At 54.9% G+C, this 13,369-nt stretch overlaps 1 protein-coding gene across 4 annotated transcripts in view; it reads left to right on the top strand.

The window, feature by feature from the left end:
* Positions 1-13,369, top strand: part of AKT2 (AKT serine/threonine kinase 2) — a 42,224-nt gene that overhangs the window by 9,777 nt on the left and 19,078 nt on the right. For 2 of the 4 annotated variants that reach the window (XM_036745846.1, XM_036745848.1), the window contains 3 exons: positions 8,314-8,443; positions 10,269-10,397; positions 11,641-11,752. In XM_036745846.1, the coding sequence (XP_036601741.1) occupies positions 8,398-8,443; positions 10,269-10,397; positions 11,641-11,752 (287 nt within the window). In that variant the 5' untranslated portion in view covers positions 8,314-8,397. Of the gene's footprint in view, positions 1-6,683; positions 6,706-6,891; positions 7,027-8,313; positions 8,444-10,268; positions 10,398-11,640; positions 11,753-13,369 lie in introns of those variants that run through there. The other 2 variants (XM_036745849.1, XM_036745847.1) reach the window with 2 other exon arrangements.

Here is a 13,369-nt window from a genome sequence, read left to right as displayed (position 1 = left end):
CTTGGGAGCCTCAGCATTGGCAGAGGGAAGGGATGGGCTGGAGAGTCGGGGGGAGGCATTGTGGAGACTGGAGTGGCTTTCTGGGGGGCGGGGGGGGGGGAGCTGTCTCTGAAAGGAATAGCAGTGGCTGAGCTTCGTTTCCTCCCAGCCCCACTTTTCCTAACGGCAAGTCATCTTGTACTGGGCTCCCCACTCCACTTGCCCTCCAGGTGTACCAGGAAGACAGTGTTCTCTTTGGTCCCCAGGAGGCCCCTGCCCCTAACCGTGGCCCCCCAGAGGCCGGGGACACAGTGGTCCTCATGGTGAAGCGCCTGGGCCGATGGCAGGATGTGGTCAGCTCAGTAACTCCTTGGCTCAGCTGTCAACACGCCGGGTTTCTCACCTCCCCATGGAGGGAGCCTGCCTGCAGCAAGCTGGGGGCCCAGGCTTGTTGGGGGGGGGAGTCCATCTTGGCTCCTCGGCAGGCCTGTGCCAGCTTTCCTCATGGCTCCAGCTGGACTGAACAGAGCAGACTCCATCAGTTGGGGCTTTGGGAGGGCTTCCTTAGGGCCTGGCCCATACCCCCGGCACCAGTGCCATCCAGAGGGTGCATGAGGCCAGGTCGGGGGAATGGCCAACTTGTAATTGAGCTGATGATGGTGTTGAAGGCAGGGGCCACAAGGTGGGTTTGAATCCCAGATCTTGGGACCTTGGGCTTCAGGGTCTGGGTCTCGGACTCAACTCTGTGGATCAAAGGAGAAACACTCATCAGGATGGCCTTGTCAGCTAAGCTTTAAACTGAAGGCCCTCTCACCTTGTCAGCCACTTCCAGGAGAGGCTAGAGTATGGAGCAAGAGTCAGATTGGAGTTTAGGCCTCCTCCCCCTCCCCCCCCCCCCCCCCGACTGCTGCTGGCTAGCTGTGTGACCTTGACCAGATCATTCATTTCCTATTCGTGGCGTTCAATTCTGTACTCAATAAAAGGAGGGTGTGGGATTGCTGCCTTCATAGGATTCCCAAAGCTCCAGATCCTCTCAGTTTAAAGGAAGGACTTCATAAGACTCACACTCCTGTGAGCTCTCTGGGGGTTACAGATTGCTTTTCTTGTGACTCTAGGAGGGAACAAGCTCATTTGTTCTTCTCCCTTTTGTATAGTTGGGTAAACCAAGGCCTTGAGCAGTTCAATGATTTCACCAGGGTATTTAACTGACTACTAAGGAGCAGCAGAGTTAACATTTGAACTCAGGCCCCTCTGGACTCAGAGCCTAGCATCCTTCCTTCTCCACTGGCCTGGCCCAAGTGGCTAGACATTACTGATGTTTCCTGTAACCTTAGAGCACTAACTTTGGAATTGAAGGACCCGGACATGCCAGTTAAATGGACCCTCAGCTTTCTTGTCTCTAAAAATGGACATCATAGTCCTTATCCTAACCTCCCTCGGTAGGGTTGCCAACTGGGAGCTGGATTTATTCCTCTGATTGTGCTCTCCGTGTAGTTAGGGGACTCCCACCAAACACCTCCTTGTGACTGAGGGCTTGAGAATTTCAATCAAAAACATTTATTAAGAACTCTTATGTGCCAGGCCCTGTGCTAAGTGCCGGGGATGCAGAAAGAGACCAAAGATAGTCCCTGCCCTCAAGGACTTTACCATCTAATCCTAATTTAAAGCAAGACTACAGATGGCCAGCCCAACTGAAATATTTGACTGGCCTTGGTTGGGGAAGGGGGGCCATGGAGGGGCAGGGCCTCTTCTGCAGTTTGTAATCAGCCAAGTCCTTTTTTGCTAATGGCTTGGGTGGAGGTGGGGGTGAGTTTAAACTTTTCTTTCCAACTTATCTCTCCACAAAAACATGGCGGTTTGTTGGGGGTTTTTTGAAGATTTCATCCCAGACCCTGGAGTCTCAAAAGCCTCTTAGTCTATAACACAAGTAAACACTCATTTTGGAACTCTGACTAATTAAAGGATTGAGCATGCTGAGCAGTGGAGGCTCTTGGGTGTTAGGCTGCTGCTTGCTTTGTGGGTGGTTTGCTTTAACCCTGTCATTTCATGTCCCCTCCCCTGTGCTCCCCGGCGGCCTGCCCACCTGCTGTTGTTCCAGCTCACGTTGGCCTCCCAGCCTTCCCAATGGTCATAGCCAATGTAGGGGCCATGTTGGCTCTTAGGAGGAGGCCCACCTTCCCACATGGCCCCAGGCCTCACACAGCCTGGTGCTTCTGGTTGGAAGGACCTCAGGAGACCCTTTCCTGCCTTGTCCATCCTTAGGCCTGTCATTAGGGAAATGTCAGGTAGGGAAGTCATGAGATTCTCCTTGGAGTCCTCTCCTCCCATTACTCTGTCTGTTCTGCTGGTTGTGTCTTCCTGGAGAGCGTAAGCTCTTTGAGGGTAGGGACTTTTTCCTTTTGTTTTTGTATCCCTGGCACTTGCGACAGTGCTTGGCACATAGTAAGTAGGTACTTAATAAGTGCTTGGAGTATCCAGGTGGCGCAGTGGATAGAGTGCCACGCCTGAAGTCAGGAAGAGTCATCTTCCTCAGTTCAAATCCAGCCTCAGACACTTTCTAGCTATGTGACCCTGGGCAAGTGACTTTACCCTGTTTGCCTCCGTTTCCTCATCTGTAAAATGAGCTGGAGAAGGCAATGGCAAACTACTCCAGTACCTTGGCCAAGAGAACCCCCAAATGGGGTCACAAAGAATTGGACACAACTCACCGACAATAAATGCTGAATTGGTTTGGGTATAAAAGTCAAGGCTTGTTCATGTCGGGCACCTCTCATTAGGCCTGGAGGGGAAATTTCTTTTGATGTCCTTGTCTGAGAGAGGATCCTGGGCTACAGGGGCTCAGCTGTTGGCTTAGTACATAGTAGACATTCAGAAAGCAGTTAGTGATTAAGTTTGTAAACTTAAAATTAGGTTCTCATACTTTGAGATTGATGAGCTAGTGCAGAGGGCAGTCCTGTTGTCCCGAGGGCCTCAGTGGGCAGGCATTGGCAAGACAGTCTCAGTGTTGCTCAGTGAAAACTGCCCTGCAGGAGAACTTTTTGGACTGCAGGAATCCAGCGGGTCTTTGTGGGGTGCCTGGTGCTTGGGGAGCCACGGTGGGGCCTTCCGAGGTTGGGCTATTGAAGTAGTACTTAGTATAAGGTAACATCTGCTCTCCTCACAGTTGGAAGTAATAATGTGTTAAGTAACCATATGTTATGAGGAGGCTTTCTTGGCCTGGTCCTGCTCCAGGTGGGCCTTCAGGAGTAGGGCTGCCTTTTCCAGGGGCCAACCTCCATTCTCTTGCTCAGCTTTAGGCCAAGGGTGTTCATTTAAGAGAGGGATGACAGAGGTTAGACTAAGGCTGAGGCTAGTATTCTTCAGCTGGACATAAGGGAAGCCTTTCTAAAGATCAGAACCATCCCACTATGGAGTATATTGCTTAGAGATGTAGTAAGTTTCTTTTTTTTTTTTTTTTTGAGGTAGTGAGTTTCCCATCATGAGAAGCACGAAGACAGAGACTGAATTGACCAAGCCCTGAGCATGGAAGCATTTTTTTTGTCTGGAGGTCAGAGGCTGATCTAGGTCATGGGGAAGGGCCTGGGGACTAGAAAGGGACCTAACAGCATCAAAGGGTCATGAAGCCTCAGAGATCATTGAGTCACAGCCTTTAGTAAGTACCTACTCTGTGCCAGGCCCTGGAGACACAGATGTGTCCTTCCTGGAGCCCCCTGGTCACATTCCCTCATTCTATGGTGTGGCACCTGAGGCCCAGACAGTTGAAGTGGTTGTGTCCAGCCTAAGGACATAAGCCAGTAACAAATTCAAATCCAGTTTCCCTGAGCCCAAATCCAGACTTTACAGCTTTCACTTGGAGCAGGTGGAGTGTTAGCTTGATGAGGCCAGGGATGCTTTGCCTTTTGTCTTCTCTTCCCCAACACTGGGGTAGGGGAAGGGCCTCGAAGCATCCTTTCCTCACCCTGGGAGGCTGGTACATGGTTCTTCCACTGTGGAAGGCCTCCTCACCAGTCTCTGCAGCAGATGAAGGTCAGCTTGCATCTGGCAGAGCCTCTTGGCTTAATTTACTCTGTGTGTTGGGGTTTTTTTTCCCTCTGGCCTTATTTATTTGCTTTTCCAGTAACTGCCCGACCCCAGACAAAAGACAAGAGCAGGCCTTTTCCAGGAAATTAGATCAACATTCTCGGGTGGCCTATTTCACACTCAGCAGAAGCCGACTGGGGCTTGATGAGGGTGGTGGGGCACAGGTGGGCCTCCGGAACACCATGTGCATAGGGAAAGGACCTGAGATGCCAGCAGTGCCTGCTTCTTGGCCCCCAATGGGTTCATTTCAGGTGGACGATCTGGGTTGAGGCTAATCGGCATGCCATATGTCCTACGTCTTCTCGCCTCCATCCCCATGGCACCTCTGAGGGATGTGGGCTGGAGAGGGAGAGGAAAACAGACGAGACCTCGAGGGTAAAGCTCCAGCTAGGCTCGCTCGGTGTTGGTTGTCTGATTTGGGAAGCCTGGTGTGGCGGCCTGAGCGATGGACACAAAGGCAAGAGGCCGGGCTTCCAGGCCCCATTTTGGCCCTAACTGTCTCTGGGGCTTGGGGCAGGGACTTTGTTCTTCATCAGTATGATATGGAGAAGCAATTTGCGTTCTCTACTTCCCAAAGCGCATTGGGTGGATCAGGGGGCGGGGGTCATCAGTCAGTCACCGACAGGAAGTGCCTTCCATGTGCTTCACACTGAGCATGGGGTCTTTGCAAAGTCAGAAGCTTTATTCCATTAGGGGGATGCATGCACATATGCCTATATACAAGATAATTCCAGGGGCCGGTACAGCTAACTGACTCGAGACATCTTCCTGGCGGTGATAGCAAGTCACAGGAGCCCGCTTTCCTCTTGAGCTTTAGGGTTCACCAAATGCTTCACCGATATCCTCATTTGGGCAGAATTTGAACCCAGGTCCAGCACTCTGCCCAACAGCACACTCCTCCCAAAGGAGCAAATGCATTGGCAATGCTCCGTGTTTGTAAAGTCCTCTCTGAATTCGGGTTATTGTTCTTCAGGGGTGCGAGTACGGTGTTCGGATATCAGGGCGTTGAATTAGGGAGCCTCACACTGTCTCGTGGGCACAGTCTACACTGGCCATTTCACTGGCCCCTTGGTTGTGGGAGAAGGTAGATGATGGTATGGGGGGATCCAGCCCCTGCTGACTTTTTGGGTAAGGAGAGTCCTGTGGCTATGAGCCTCCCCTCCTCTGACACCACCCTGGAGAGAGGAGAGAGCTTTCCAGCCAGGAGCCTCTGGCCCTGGCCCTGGCTCTGGCTGCCTCCTCGCCTCTAGCAGAGGCCACGCTCCTCCAGCTCAGGTGCTGCCTGCCAGTCCCCTCCCCACTCCTCAGCCCGTCACTTTTTTTCCCTGAAATGGCTTCCCTGCTCCCCACCAGCTGTCACCTCCTTTGCTGAGAGCAGGTTTTCCTGACCCATAGCCAGAACCCTTGTGAGGAGAGGACACCCCACCTCCTGCCCCTGAGTCGAGTTTCCATGTTAGGTCCTGGGGGGAGGTTCAGAGTGTTCCTTATTTGACTGTATTTAGTGTCTTACTGTCTTTCTTCTGGGTCATAGAATGTCAGGTGTGAGAGGTCCTCCAGGACAACCCCCATATTTGCTTAGGGAGGAGACTGAGGCCAGAGAGGGGACATGTTCTTCCCACTGCCCCCGGGACCTCTATGGAGGGTGACTGGCAGATCCTTCCAAAGGCCAAGCCTTGTGGAGTTTGGGGAATGACTGCCAGGCAGAGGAGTTCAGGTTTCAGAATTTCTCAGCTGGGCTGATATCCAGGACGAGCGTGTGTTTCGTTTCTGAACTGGAAAGAGCAGATCCACCTACCCGGAGTGCATTGCCAGGCTAGGGTGGCAGGAACTCTGGGGTCTGGAGCACAAACAACCTTAGGAGTTTCTCTTCAGATTAGGGGGAGACAGCTGTCTGAACCATCCTGGGAGTGGGGAGGAAGCCTGCCAGTTAAGGGGGAGCCCCAAACCGTTTCTCAGAGGTTGCATGGGTCCATCGTGGAGGGGTAGGGAGAAGTCTTGAGGTCTGGGGGGCCCCAAATATGAATGGAATAGGGACTTCCCTTCCTGCTCCCAACCCCAACCCTGACGGCCCCCTGGCAAAGGCATCTAAGTGGGCCAAGGGGCAGTATGCCACCGCAGGGCTCCTGCCCCCTCTGAAGGTCCTCAGGGCAGGAGAAGGGGGTGTTTGGCTCTGATGGGTGTCTTGCTGCTCCCCTCACCCTGGAGTCCCTAAGTGGATGGGAGAAACATGATGCCCAGAAGGTTTCCAGCCTCTGAGGCTAATCACCACCTCTCATGGGCCCTCCCTTGGCTCCTGGCTGGCGGGCCTGACAGGCTGTCCTCAGACGAACTGGGAAAATGCCCTTTCCTTGCTTGGATAATGTAACGGCTTGTGATAACTCCATTGCTTCCTGCTCCCTAAGCCCTGGAAGAAGGGGTGTGTGTGTGTGTGTGTGTGTGTGTGTGTGTGTGTGCGTGTGTGCGTGCGCGCGCGCGCGCGCCTGAATATACATGTATGTGCCTGGAGGGACTGAGGGGCCAGCCGAGGGGGGGGGCAGGGGCGGCGGGGGGGGGGGGGGAGAGGCCGACGTCAGGGCACAGTTAGGACTGCACTTGCTCCGGCACCCTGGAGGGCCCTGTTCTGAGCTTTTGGCCATGGGAGAGAAGGTGGGAGGCATTTCTCTTCCGCTCCAGGAATTAGAGAAGAAGCCATTGGCGTCAGCGGGCTTGTGCATTTGTCAGCTGCTCTTTGAGGAGGGGTGGGAGAGGGAAGGGACCTTGGCTTCTATCTTGATCCCCTGGCATGGGTCCCTGGGTCCTGGCCTCCCAGGGGTCCAGGGTGCAGCCTCTCCCAGAACAGCTCTGGGCAGGTGTGGGGAAGGCAGCTGGCCCTGACTCGCTTTCTCCCTCCGGAGGCCTGCTAGCTGCGCACACAGGAACTGCTAAAGGCCAGTCATCTGTGCAGTCACCCTGGCACCTCCCAACAAGGTCGGGGGGGGGGTGGCATGCCGCTGGAGCCCAGGGTGCCCGTGAGCCCCCAGCTCAGGCCCAGGGCAGAGGGCAGGGAGGGTGTTGGGGACCACACGGCCAGAGCCTCTGTGCTCTGCTCTGGGGGTTGGGGCAGCTGAGTGGGTCCCTCACACCAGCCTCTCAGAGGATCCTCTTCAGAGAGGTCCTGCCTGTGTTGGGGCTGCCTGGGGCTGTCTGATTCACCCACTTACCTCAGCCTGTTGGCATGTGAATGACGCGGGATTCTAGGCCCTGTTGGGGGCCGGCCTTCTGCTGGCCACCTTGAGATTCTTCTTTTAGAGAAGCCAAGGGACGTGTCTTTTCCCGCCCCCATCCCCCCAGCCCCTTGTCAGACCAGGGCATGGGCTGTTTGTTGTCTCTCCATTCAGGCTGCTTTTGCCTTCCCTCATCTCCCTGGGGACTCCCTGAAGAACTCCATTCGATTCATTTTCATCCTGTCTCCAGAGTGCTTCTGCCCAGAAAAATGGCATTCCCCTCTTGAGGGCTCAGCTATGTGGGTCTGGGATGCCTCCATTTGCCCCTTGCACTCTCACTGCTAAGGAGTCGGCCTCCTGGGGAAGTGACTTAGCTTGGCTTCGGGGATGAGAGTTGGCCATCGTTGGCACTGAATTACATTGGGGGTGGGGTAGGCTAAATTTTCTTCCAGGGACCTCCAGGCAGCCCTGACTTCCCTCTATCCCAAGGACATGGGGAAATATTTGAATCTTGGACCTACTCCAAATTAGCTTTCTGTTGGGGGGGTGTATGTATGATGTGCAGTGTATAGGTGTAGGTATATATATGGTGTATGTGGGGTGGGGGTGTGTATAATGTATGGTGTGTGGGTGTGGTGTAGGTATGTATGTGGTATATGTGTGTGTGGTATGGTGTGATATAGTGGGAGTGGGGGGTGTATGTGTATGGGGGTGGTATAGTGTTGTGGGGTAGGGATGGATATAGAATGGGGTTTGTATGTATGATGTGTCGTGTGTAAGTGTGGGGTGGTATGGGTATGTATGTGTGTATGGTGTGGTGTGTGTGTGTGTATGTATGGTGTGTGGGTATGTGGTGGCATGGGCATGGATATGGTATATGTATGTGTATAGTGTGATGTGTCATGAGTGTGTGGTGTGTGTGGTGATGTGTGTGTGTGTATGTGTGTATGCGGTGGGGTGTGTGTGAAAAACGAGAGAGTGACTTGGGTGGGCAGAGGGAGGCTTCCATGGGAATAGGGCCTCGGGTGGAAACGTGCCCCTCTCTCCACAGCGGACCGCGCTCTGTCCTTGGCTCCCTGGATGCGCTCTCACCTGACCCATTCCTGGCGAAGCGGTGGTGAGGCCGGGCGCCACCATGAACGAGGTGTCCATCGTCAAAGAAGGCTGGCTCCACAAGAGAGGTGAGGAGGGGCCTGAACTGGCGGGGCCCGCAGGCCTAGATGGGATCTCCCCCAAGTTACGAGGGCCAGAGTTAGGCCCGGGTTCAGATCCTGTCTCCAGTCCCAGGTGTATGACCCTGGACGAGTCATTGAATCTTGCTGAGCTTGGTTCCTCATCAGTTGGTGATCTTTGAGCTGTAGCTCTGCCTGGTCCCTCTGTGGCCCCACAGTCAGAGCAGACAGCTGGATAGCATCGGAAGGCTGGCCAAGTGCTTGGTGGCTCTTGTGTCCCTCGGTCCTCCCAGTACCCCCAAGGACTTGGAGGGGCCTGCTGGGTGATCCTAGCTCCTTTCCAGGACCGATGTGGAGAGGCCTACGCAAATGTTGGGGCACCAGAGAAACATTGTTGGGAGGTGGTTGTTTTGGGTGCTGGCATTGGCTTCCTTGGGCCCTGTGTGGAGCCCTGCTGTGGGTCTAGGAGCCCCTGGGAGCTGTGCTTCCCATTGACAGGGAAGAGGGTGGGTGGTGGCAGCAGCAGGACCAGCATCTTCTGCACATCGGTCAGATGGATGTCATCTGTCAGAGCCACACGGCCTCTCCTTGGGTGGGGAGCCACTGGGGAATGAGCCAGCCAGCTGGGCCCTGGGGCAAACAGAGAGGCCATAGCAGTGGTGTTGGGGGCAATGCCTTGGGAAGGCTATTCATTCCCTCAGTGGCCCTCCCAGACTAGCTGCTCCGTCCTTAGTGAAAGCCAGAGCTGGTGGGCCTGTTCTCCTGGGCACTGAGGGGGGCCGCTTGGAGCCCCAGGCTGATGCAAAGTGATGAGGGATCCCATGGAGATAAGAGCTGTTTTAGAATGGCCAAGAGGGCCTCAGTCCTCAGGGGTCACCTTCAGGGTGTCTGTCTTCACCTCTTACCTCGAACCTCCATGCCTGCTTCCTTGGCCCTGTCCTTGGCTTTCCCTCTCCCCAGGGGCCCCACCTTCTCCATGCTCCAGGAGGGCTGCAGCTGGCATGGGGGGAGCCGCTGATTGAGTGCTGTCTGGGTAGAGCTCCGGGGGCCTGGATCAGCTTCTCTCCCCACTTCCCTCCAAGGACCTCCAGGTCCCTCCAGCATTTCAGCTCCCACTGTACCTGCTGGGTTTTCTCAGTGGAAAAACCTGTCCACCCCAAGCCTAGGCATCATTGCTTCACAGCTGATTTCTTCGGGGTGAAAGGGACTCTGCCTGGGCCCAGAACATACCTCTAGCTTATCCTCATGAGAGCAATAGCCATGGACCAGGAACAGGAGAAGGGCTGAGCAGCAGGCCCCCAGTTAGGGCCAGAGGCCATGAAGCAGCCCCAGTCGGTTCTAGGGTTGCTGCCCCTGGGGCATTGCAGCTAGGGAGCAGCCCATCAGACCATGACCTCTGCCATACTTGGGTTCTGCCCAGCACCTTGCCCTGCGTCAGCCAGAGGCCCCTTCCTTCCCTCTCCTCCCAGACCTGCCACCCATAGGGTTTCTCTCCTGGAAGTGGGCATGTTCTCCGCCCTCTCTCCTCCCTTTGCTCTCTCCCTCTCCCGCTTCCCATCTTCTCTCCTTTCTATCCTACCCCTTCCCCCAGTCTCCCTCCTGGGCTCTGTTGTTGCTGGCTTTCTGATGAGTCACTCCCCAGGCATCTACAGCCTGGAATGTAGCTGAGCTTGAGAGGAGACAGGATCTGCCTGTGTCTCTCATCGCCTGGCTCCAGTAGGCCCAGCTCTGGGCTGGGGGGTGTTCCCAGGGCCCTGGGTCTACCGCAAGTCAGTGGCCCTCTCCAGGCACATGGGGGCCTGTTTTGCTTAGCCCTCCCCTCTCTTCTTTTTAGGTGAATACATCAAGACGTGGAGACCTCGTTACTTCCTGTTAAAGAGCGATGGTTCGTTCATCGGGTACAAAGAGAGGCCAGAGGTCCCTGACCAGAGTTTACCCCCTTTAAATAACTTTTCTGTAGCAGGTTTGTTGAATAAAATTTTGAGGGGAGTTGGATTAAAATACCCCCTTCCTTGAGCGTTGGGCCTCTTGAGAGCATAGATTCCTTTGTTCAGGCCTGGGGCCATCCCCAGGGCAGCCCTCGGGCCCCATCTGCCCTTGGTCAGGGGACATCACTGTCCCTTGGCTTTGGAGTTCAGGTTTATTTTACTCTTTGCGGTTTCTGTGTGCTTTCCCCACAATGACCCTGGAAGGTGGGTACCCCCAGCACGGTGTCAGCTTGCCCCCAGCCACACTGACCCTCAGTGGCAGGTCTGTGGCGCCCAGGCCAGGGCTATGCGTGCATGATAAAGAGTCATCTATGGCCTGAGGACTGGCCAGGCAGAGCACAGGCACAGCATGGGCTAGCCCAAGACCAGTGGGTTCTTTGGAAGGTGGTGGAAGGCACAGGACCTGACTCTCTTACTGAGGATGATTTGGGGTAATTCCCTTACCTAACCTCACTGATCCTCAGTTTCTTCATCTGTAAAGTGATGCTGTCTAAGGCCCCTTCCAGTACGGAGTCCAGTTTGTCTGTGAGAAGAGCAGCAAAGACCATAAGGATTCCACTGCTCAGTTAATCCAAGACCTGCCTTGTGTGGAGGGTGAAATCTAGGCCTCCGCAGGGTTACCCAAGAGGCTAATGGCAGAGCAGGACTTCAAACTCAGGGCTCCCATCACCCTCCACACCTCTCCTCTGGGGCTCCCTTTGTCCCCACTTTCCGCCTGGCCCTGGGATCCAAAGGCAAGAGCCAGGCCATTCGGTCCTCAGGGCACTTACATTCTCGTGAACATGGCGGCTAACTCCGCACTGAATGCGGGAAGGCCAAAGCCATGCTAAGAGAAAGCCTCACAGAGGCTGCCAGGCCTTCCCAGCATAGGCTGCCAGGCTGTCTCAGCACGGGTTGCCAGGCCGTCTCAGCAGGGGTCGCCAGGCCATCTGGGGGGGGGGGGGGGGGGCGACTGTCTCCCGTTGGGAATAGAGCCTCATCCAAGTCTGTGTCAAGCAGCAGTGAGTGGCCACTCTGCTTCCAGCCTGGGGGAAATGGGGAAAGCTAGTGTAAAAAAATGCAGAAAGTCCATACGCAGTCATTTCAAGAGGGAGGTGGTGGGGGGAGTCGTAAAGAGCCACATGGAGGCTTGGAAGGAAGCAGCTCCTGGGGAAAGGGGTGCCCTGGCCTGTGCCTGACTGCTCCTCCCTCATTTCCTCCCTTTCCCTTCCCCTCTAGAATGCCAGCTAATGAAAACAGAGCGACCTCGGCCCAACACCTTTGTCATCCGATGCCTGCAATGGACAACGGTTATTGAAAGGACGTTTCATGTGGATTCTCCAGATGACAGGTGGGTCTTCTTCCCCTGGGAGAGGGAGCCCCAGGCCTTAAAGCTCAGGTCTTAGCCAGCCCCTGGGCCTGGCTGTTTCTCACCTACTTGGCCCCCTCCTAATTTTTCCTGGCACCACCACTATCTCTGTTGACTCCTGGCAATGGGAAAGCGGTTTGAGGAGAAGGCCTTTTAAATTGGAAACATTAACTGTTACCCTTCTTGGTCCACTTTGAGAAAACTGAACCAGAGAGATGGCAGAGTGGGAGGGCAGGCTGGAGGAGGTCATCTCCAGCAGGACCAGTAGGGCCTGCTGCTCCCCAGGCCTGCTTGGGGCCTTAGAGCACAGGGGCAGCTCCTAACAACAGCCACCAAGCTGCCCTTTTCTCCGAAGCGCTTCAGAGTGCTCAGAGCCCTCTTACCCAGTATGGACACTGAGCATGAGGGGGAGGGAAGTGGCTTGTTCAGGGTCACACAGCCAGCTCTTCCTGACACCACATCTAGCATTCCTTTTCCTGACTGCCTCCATGCCTACAAAGTTCTCTCTCACCATCTTGGTCTCAGGCTGGCTCCCTCAAGGCTCAGCTCAGGCTCTACCTCTGAGAGGAGAGCCAGGCCCTGCCCCCAGCCTGCAATCCCTTTGTGGGCTTTTCCTCTCGAGGTGAGCTCCACAGAGCATCAGCTCCTTGAGGAAGGGGCTGCATCATTCCTGTCTTTTCATTGTCAATGCCCAGAGCAGTGCCTGGCACAGGTTAATGATGGTCAGTCCTTATTGAACTGAATCCCGAAGCTTGGATCTTGGACTAGATGGAGGCTGGATCAGAGGGTCACAGGTTTAGAGGCCATTGATTGAAACCCCCTCATCCTACATCAGAGGAAACAGGCCCACTCCCTAGGAAGTGGCAGAGGCAGGATTTGAACCCAGATCTTCCTGCCACCAAGGCTGCTGCTTGGTTGGAAGCACCATGACCAGGCTGCAGCCAAACGCTGGGCTTCTTTTGGTCCCATGTGGGATGGCAACCACTTGGCCATCATTCACCACTTCCTCTGCCCTGTTATCTTGGTCCTGCCAAAGCCACAGAGCTTTTCCTGGGAGATTTTGAACCCTATGAGCTAGTTGGAATTGGGCCAGCAGTGCAGTGCTTTTGACCCGTGTTCTCCCTTTCCTGGGACACATGTCCCTTTGCAGTCTTGCATGGGCATTTATGGAGCTCTGGTTGGGGGGAAGTGCCCTTAAAAGCTTATTCCACTGCCCACAGGCTGGATGGGCGGGCTTGGACTTCTGGCAGACTGGTGGTAAGATCCTGCGGGAGGCCTGGTGCATGTGCCTCCTCTTGGCCCAGGCTTTAAGGTAGAAAGGAATGAAGGAGATCAGCTTGTCCATGTCCCTGGTTCAGGACAGGACTGCACTTATGTCCCTGACTCCAGGAACTGCTGACCCTCCCACAAGCTAGTGGCTAGTTGGGGTAGAGAGACCATGGGATAAGAAGTCAGCAGAACCAGGTGTCATTGGAAGCTTCTCCAAGCATGAGCTGTTGCTGGACCTGGAATGAGCCAGGCATGAGGGGCCAGGAATGGGGGCCAGGCAGAGACCAAAGAAAATGGGCCTGTTTGAGCCTGGAGCCCAGAGAAGGGTCT

The sequence above is a fragment of the Trichosurus vulpecula genome, chromosome 2, assembly GCF_011100635.1.
Source record: "Trichosurus vulpecula isolate mTriVul1 chromosome 2, mTriVul1.pri, whole genome shotgun sequence".
In the NCBI taxonomy this organism is placed as follows: Eukaryota; Metazoa; Chordata; class Mammalia; order Diprotodontia; family Phalangeridae; genus Trichosurus; species Trichosurus vulpecula.
This window is presented reverse-complemented; position numbering and strand designations above follow the sequence as displayed.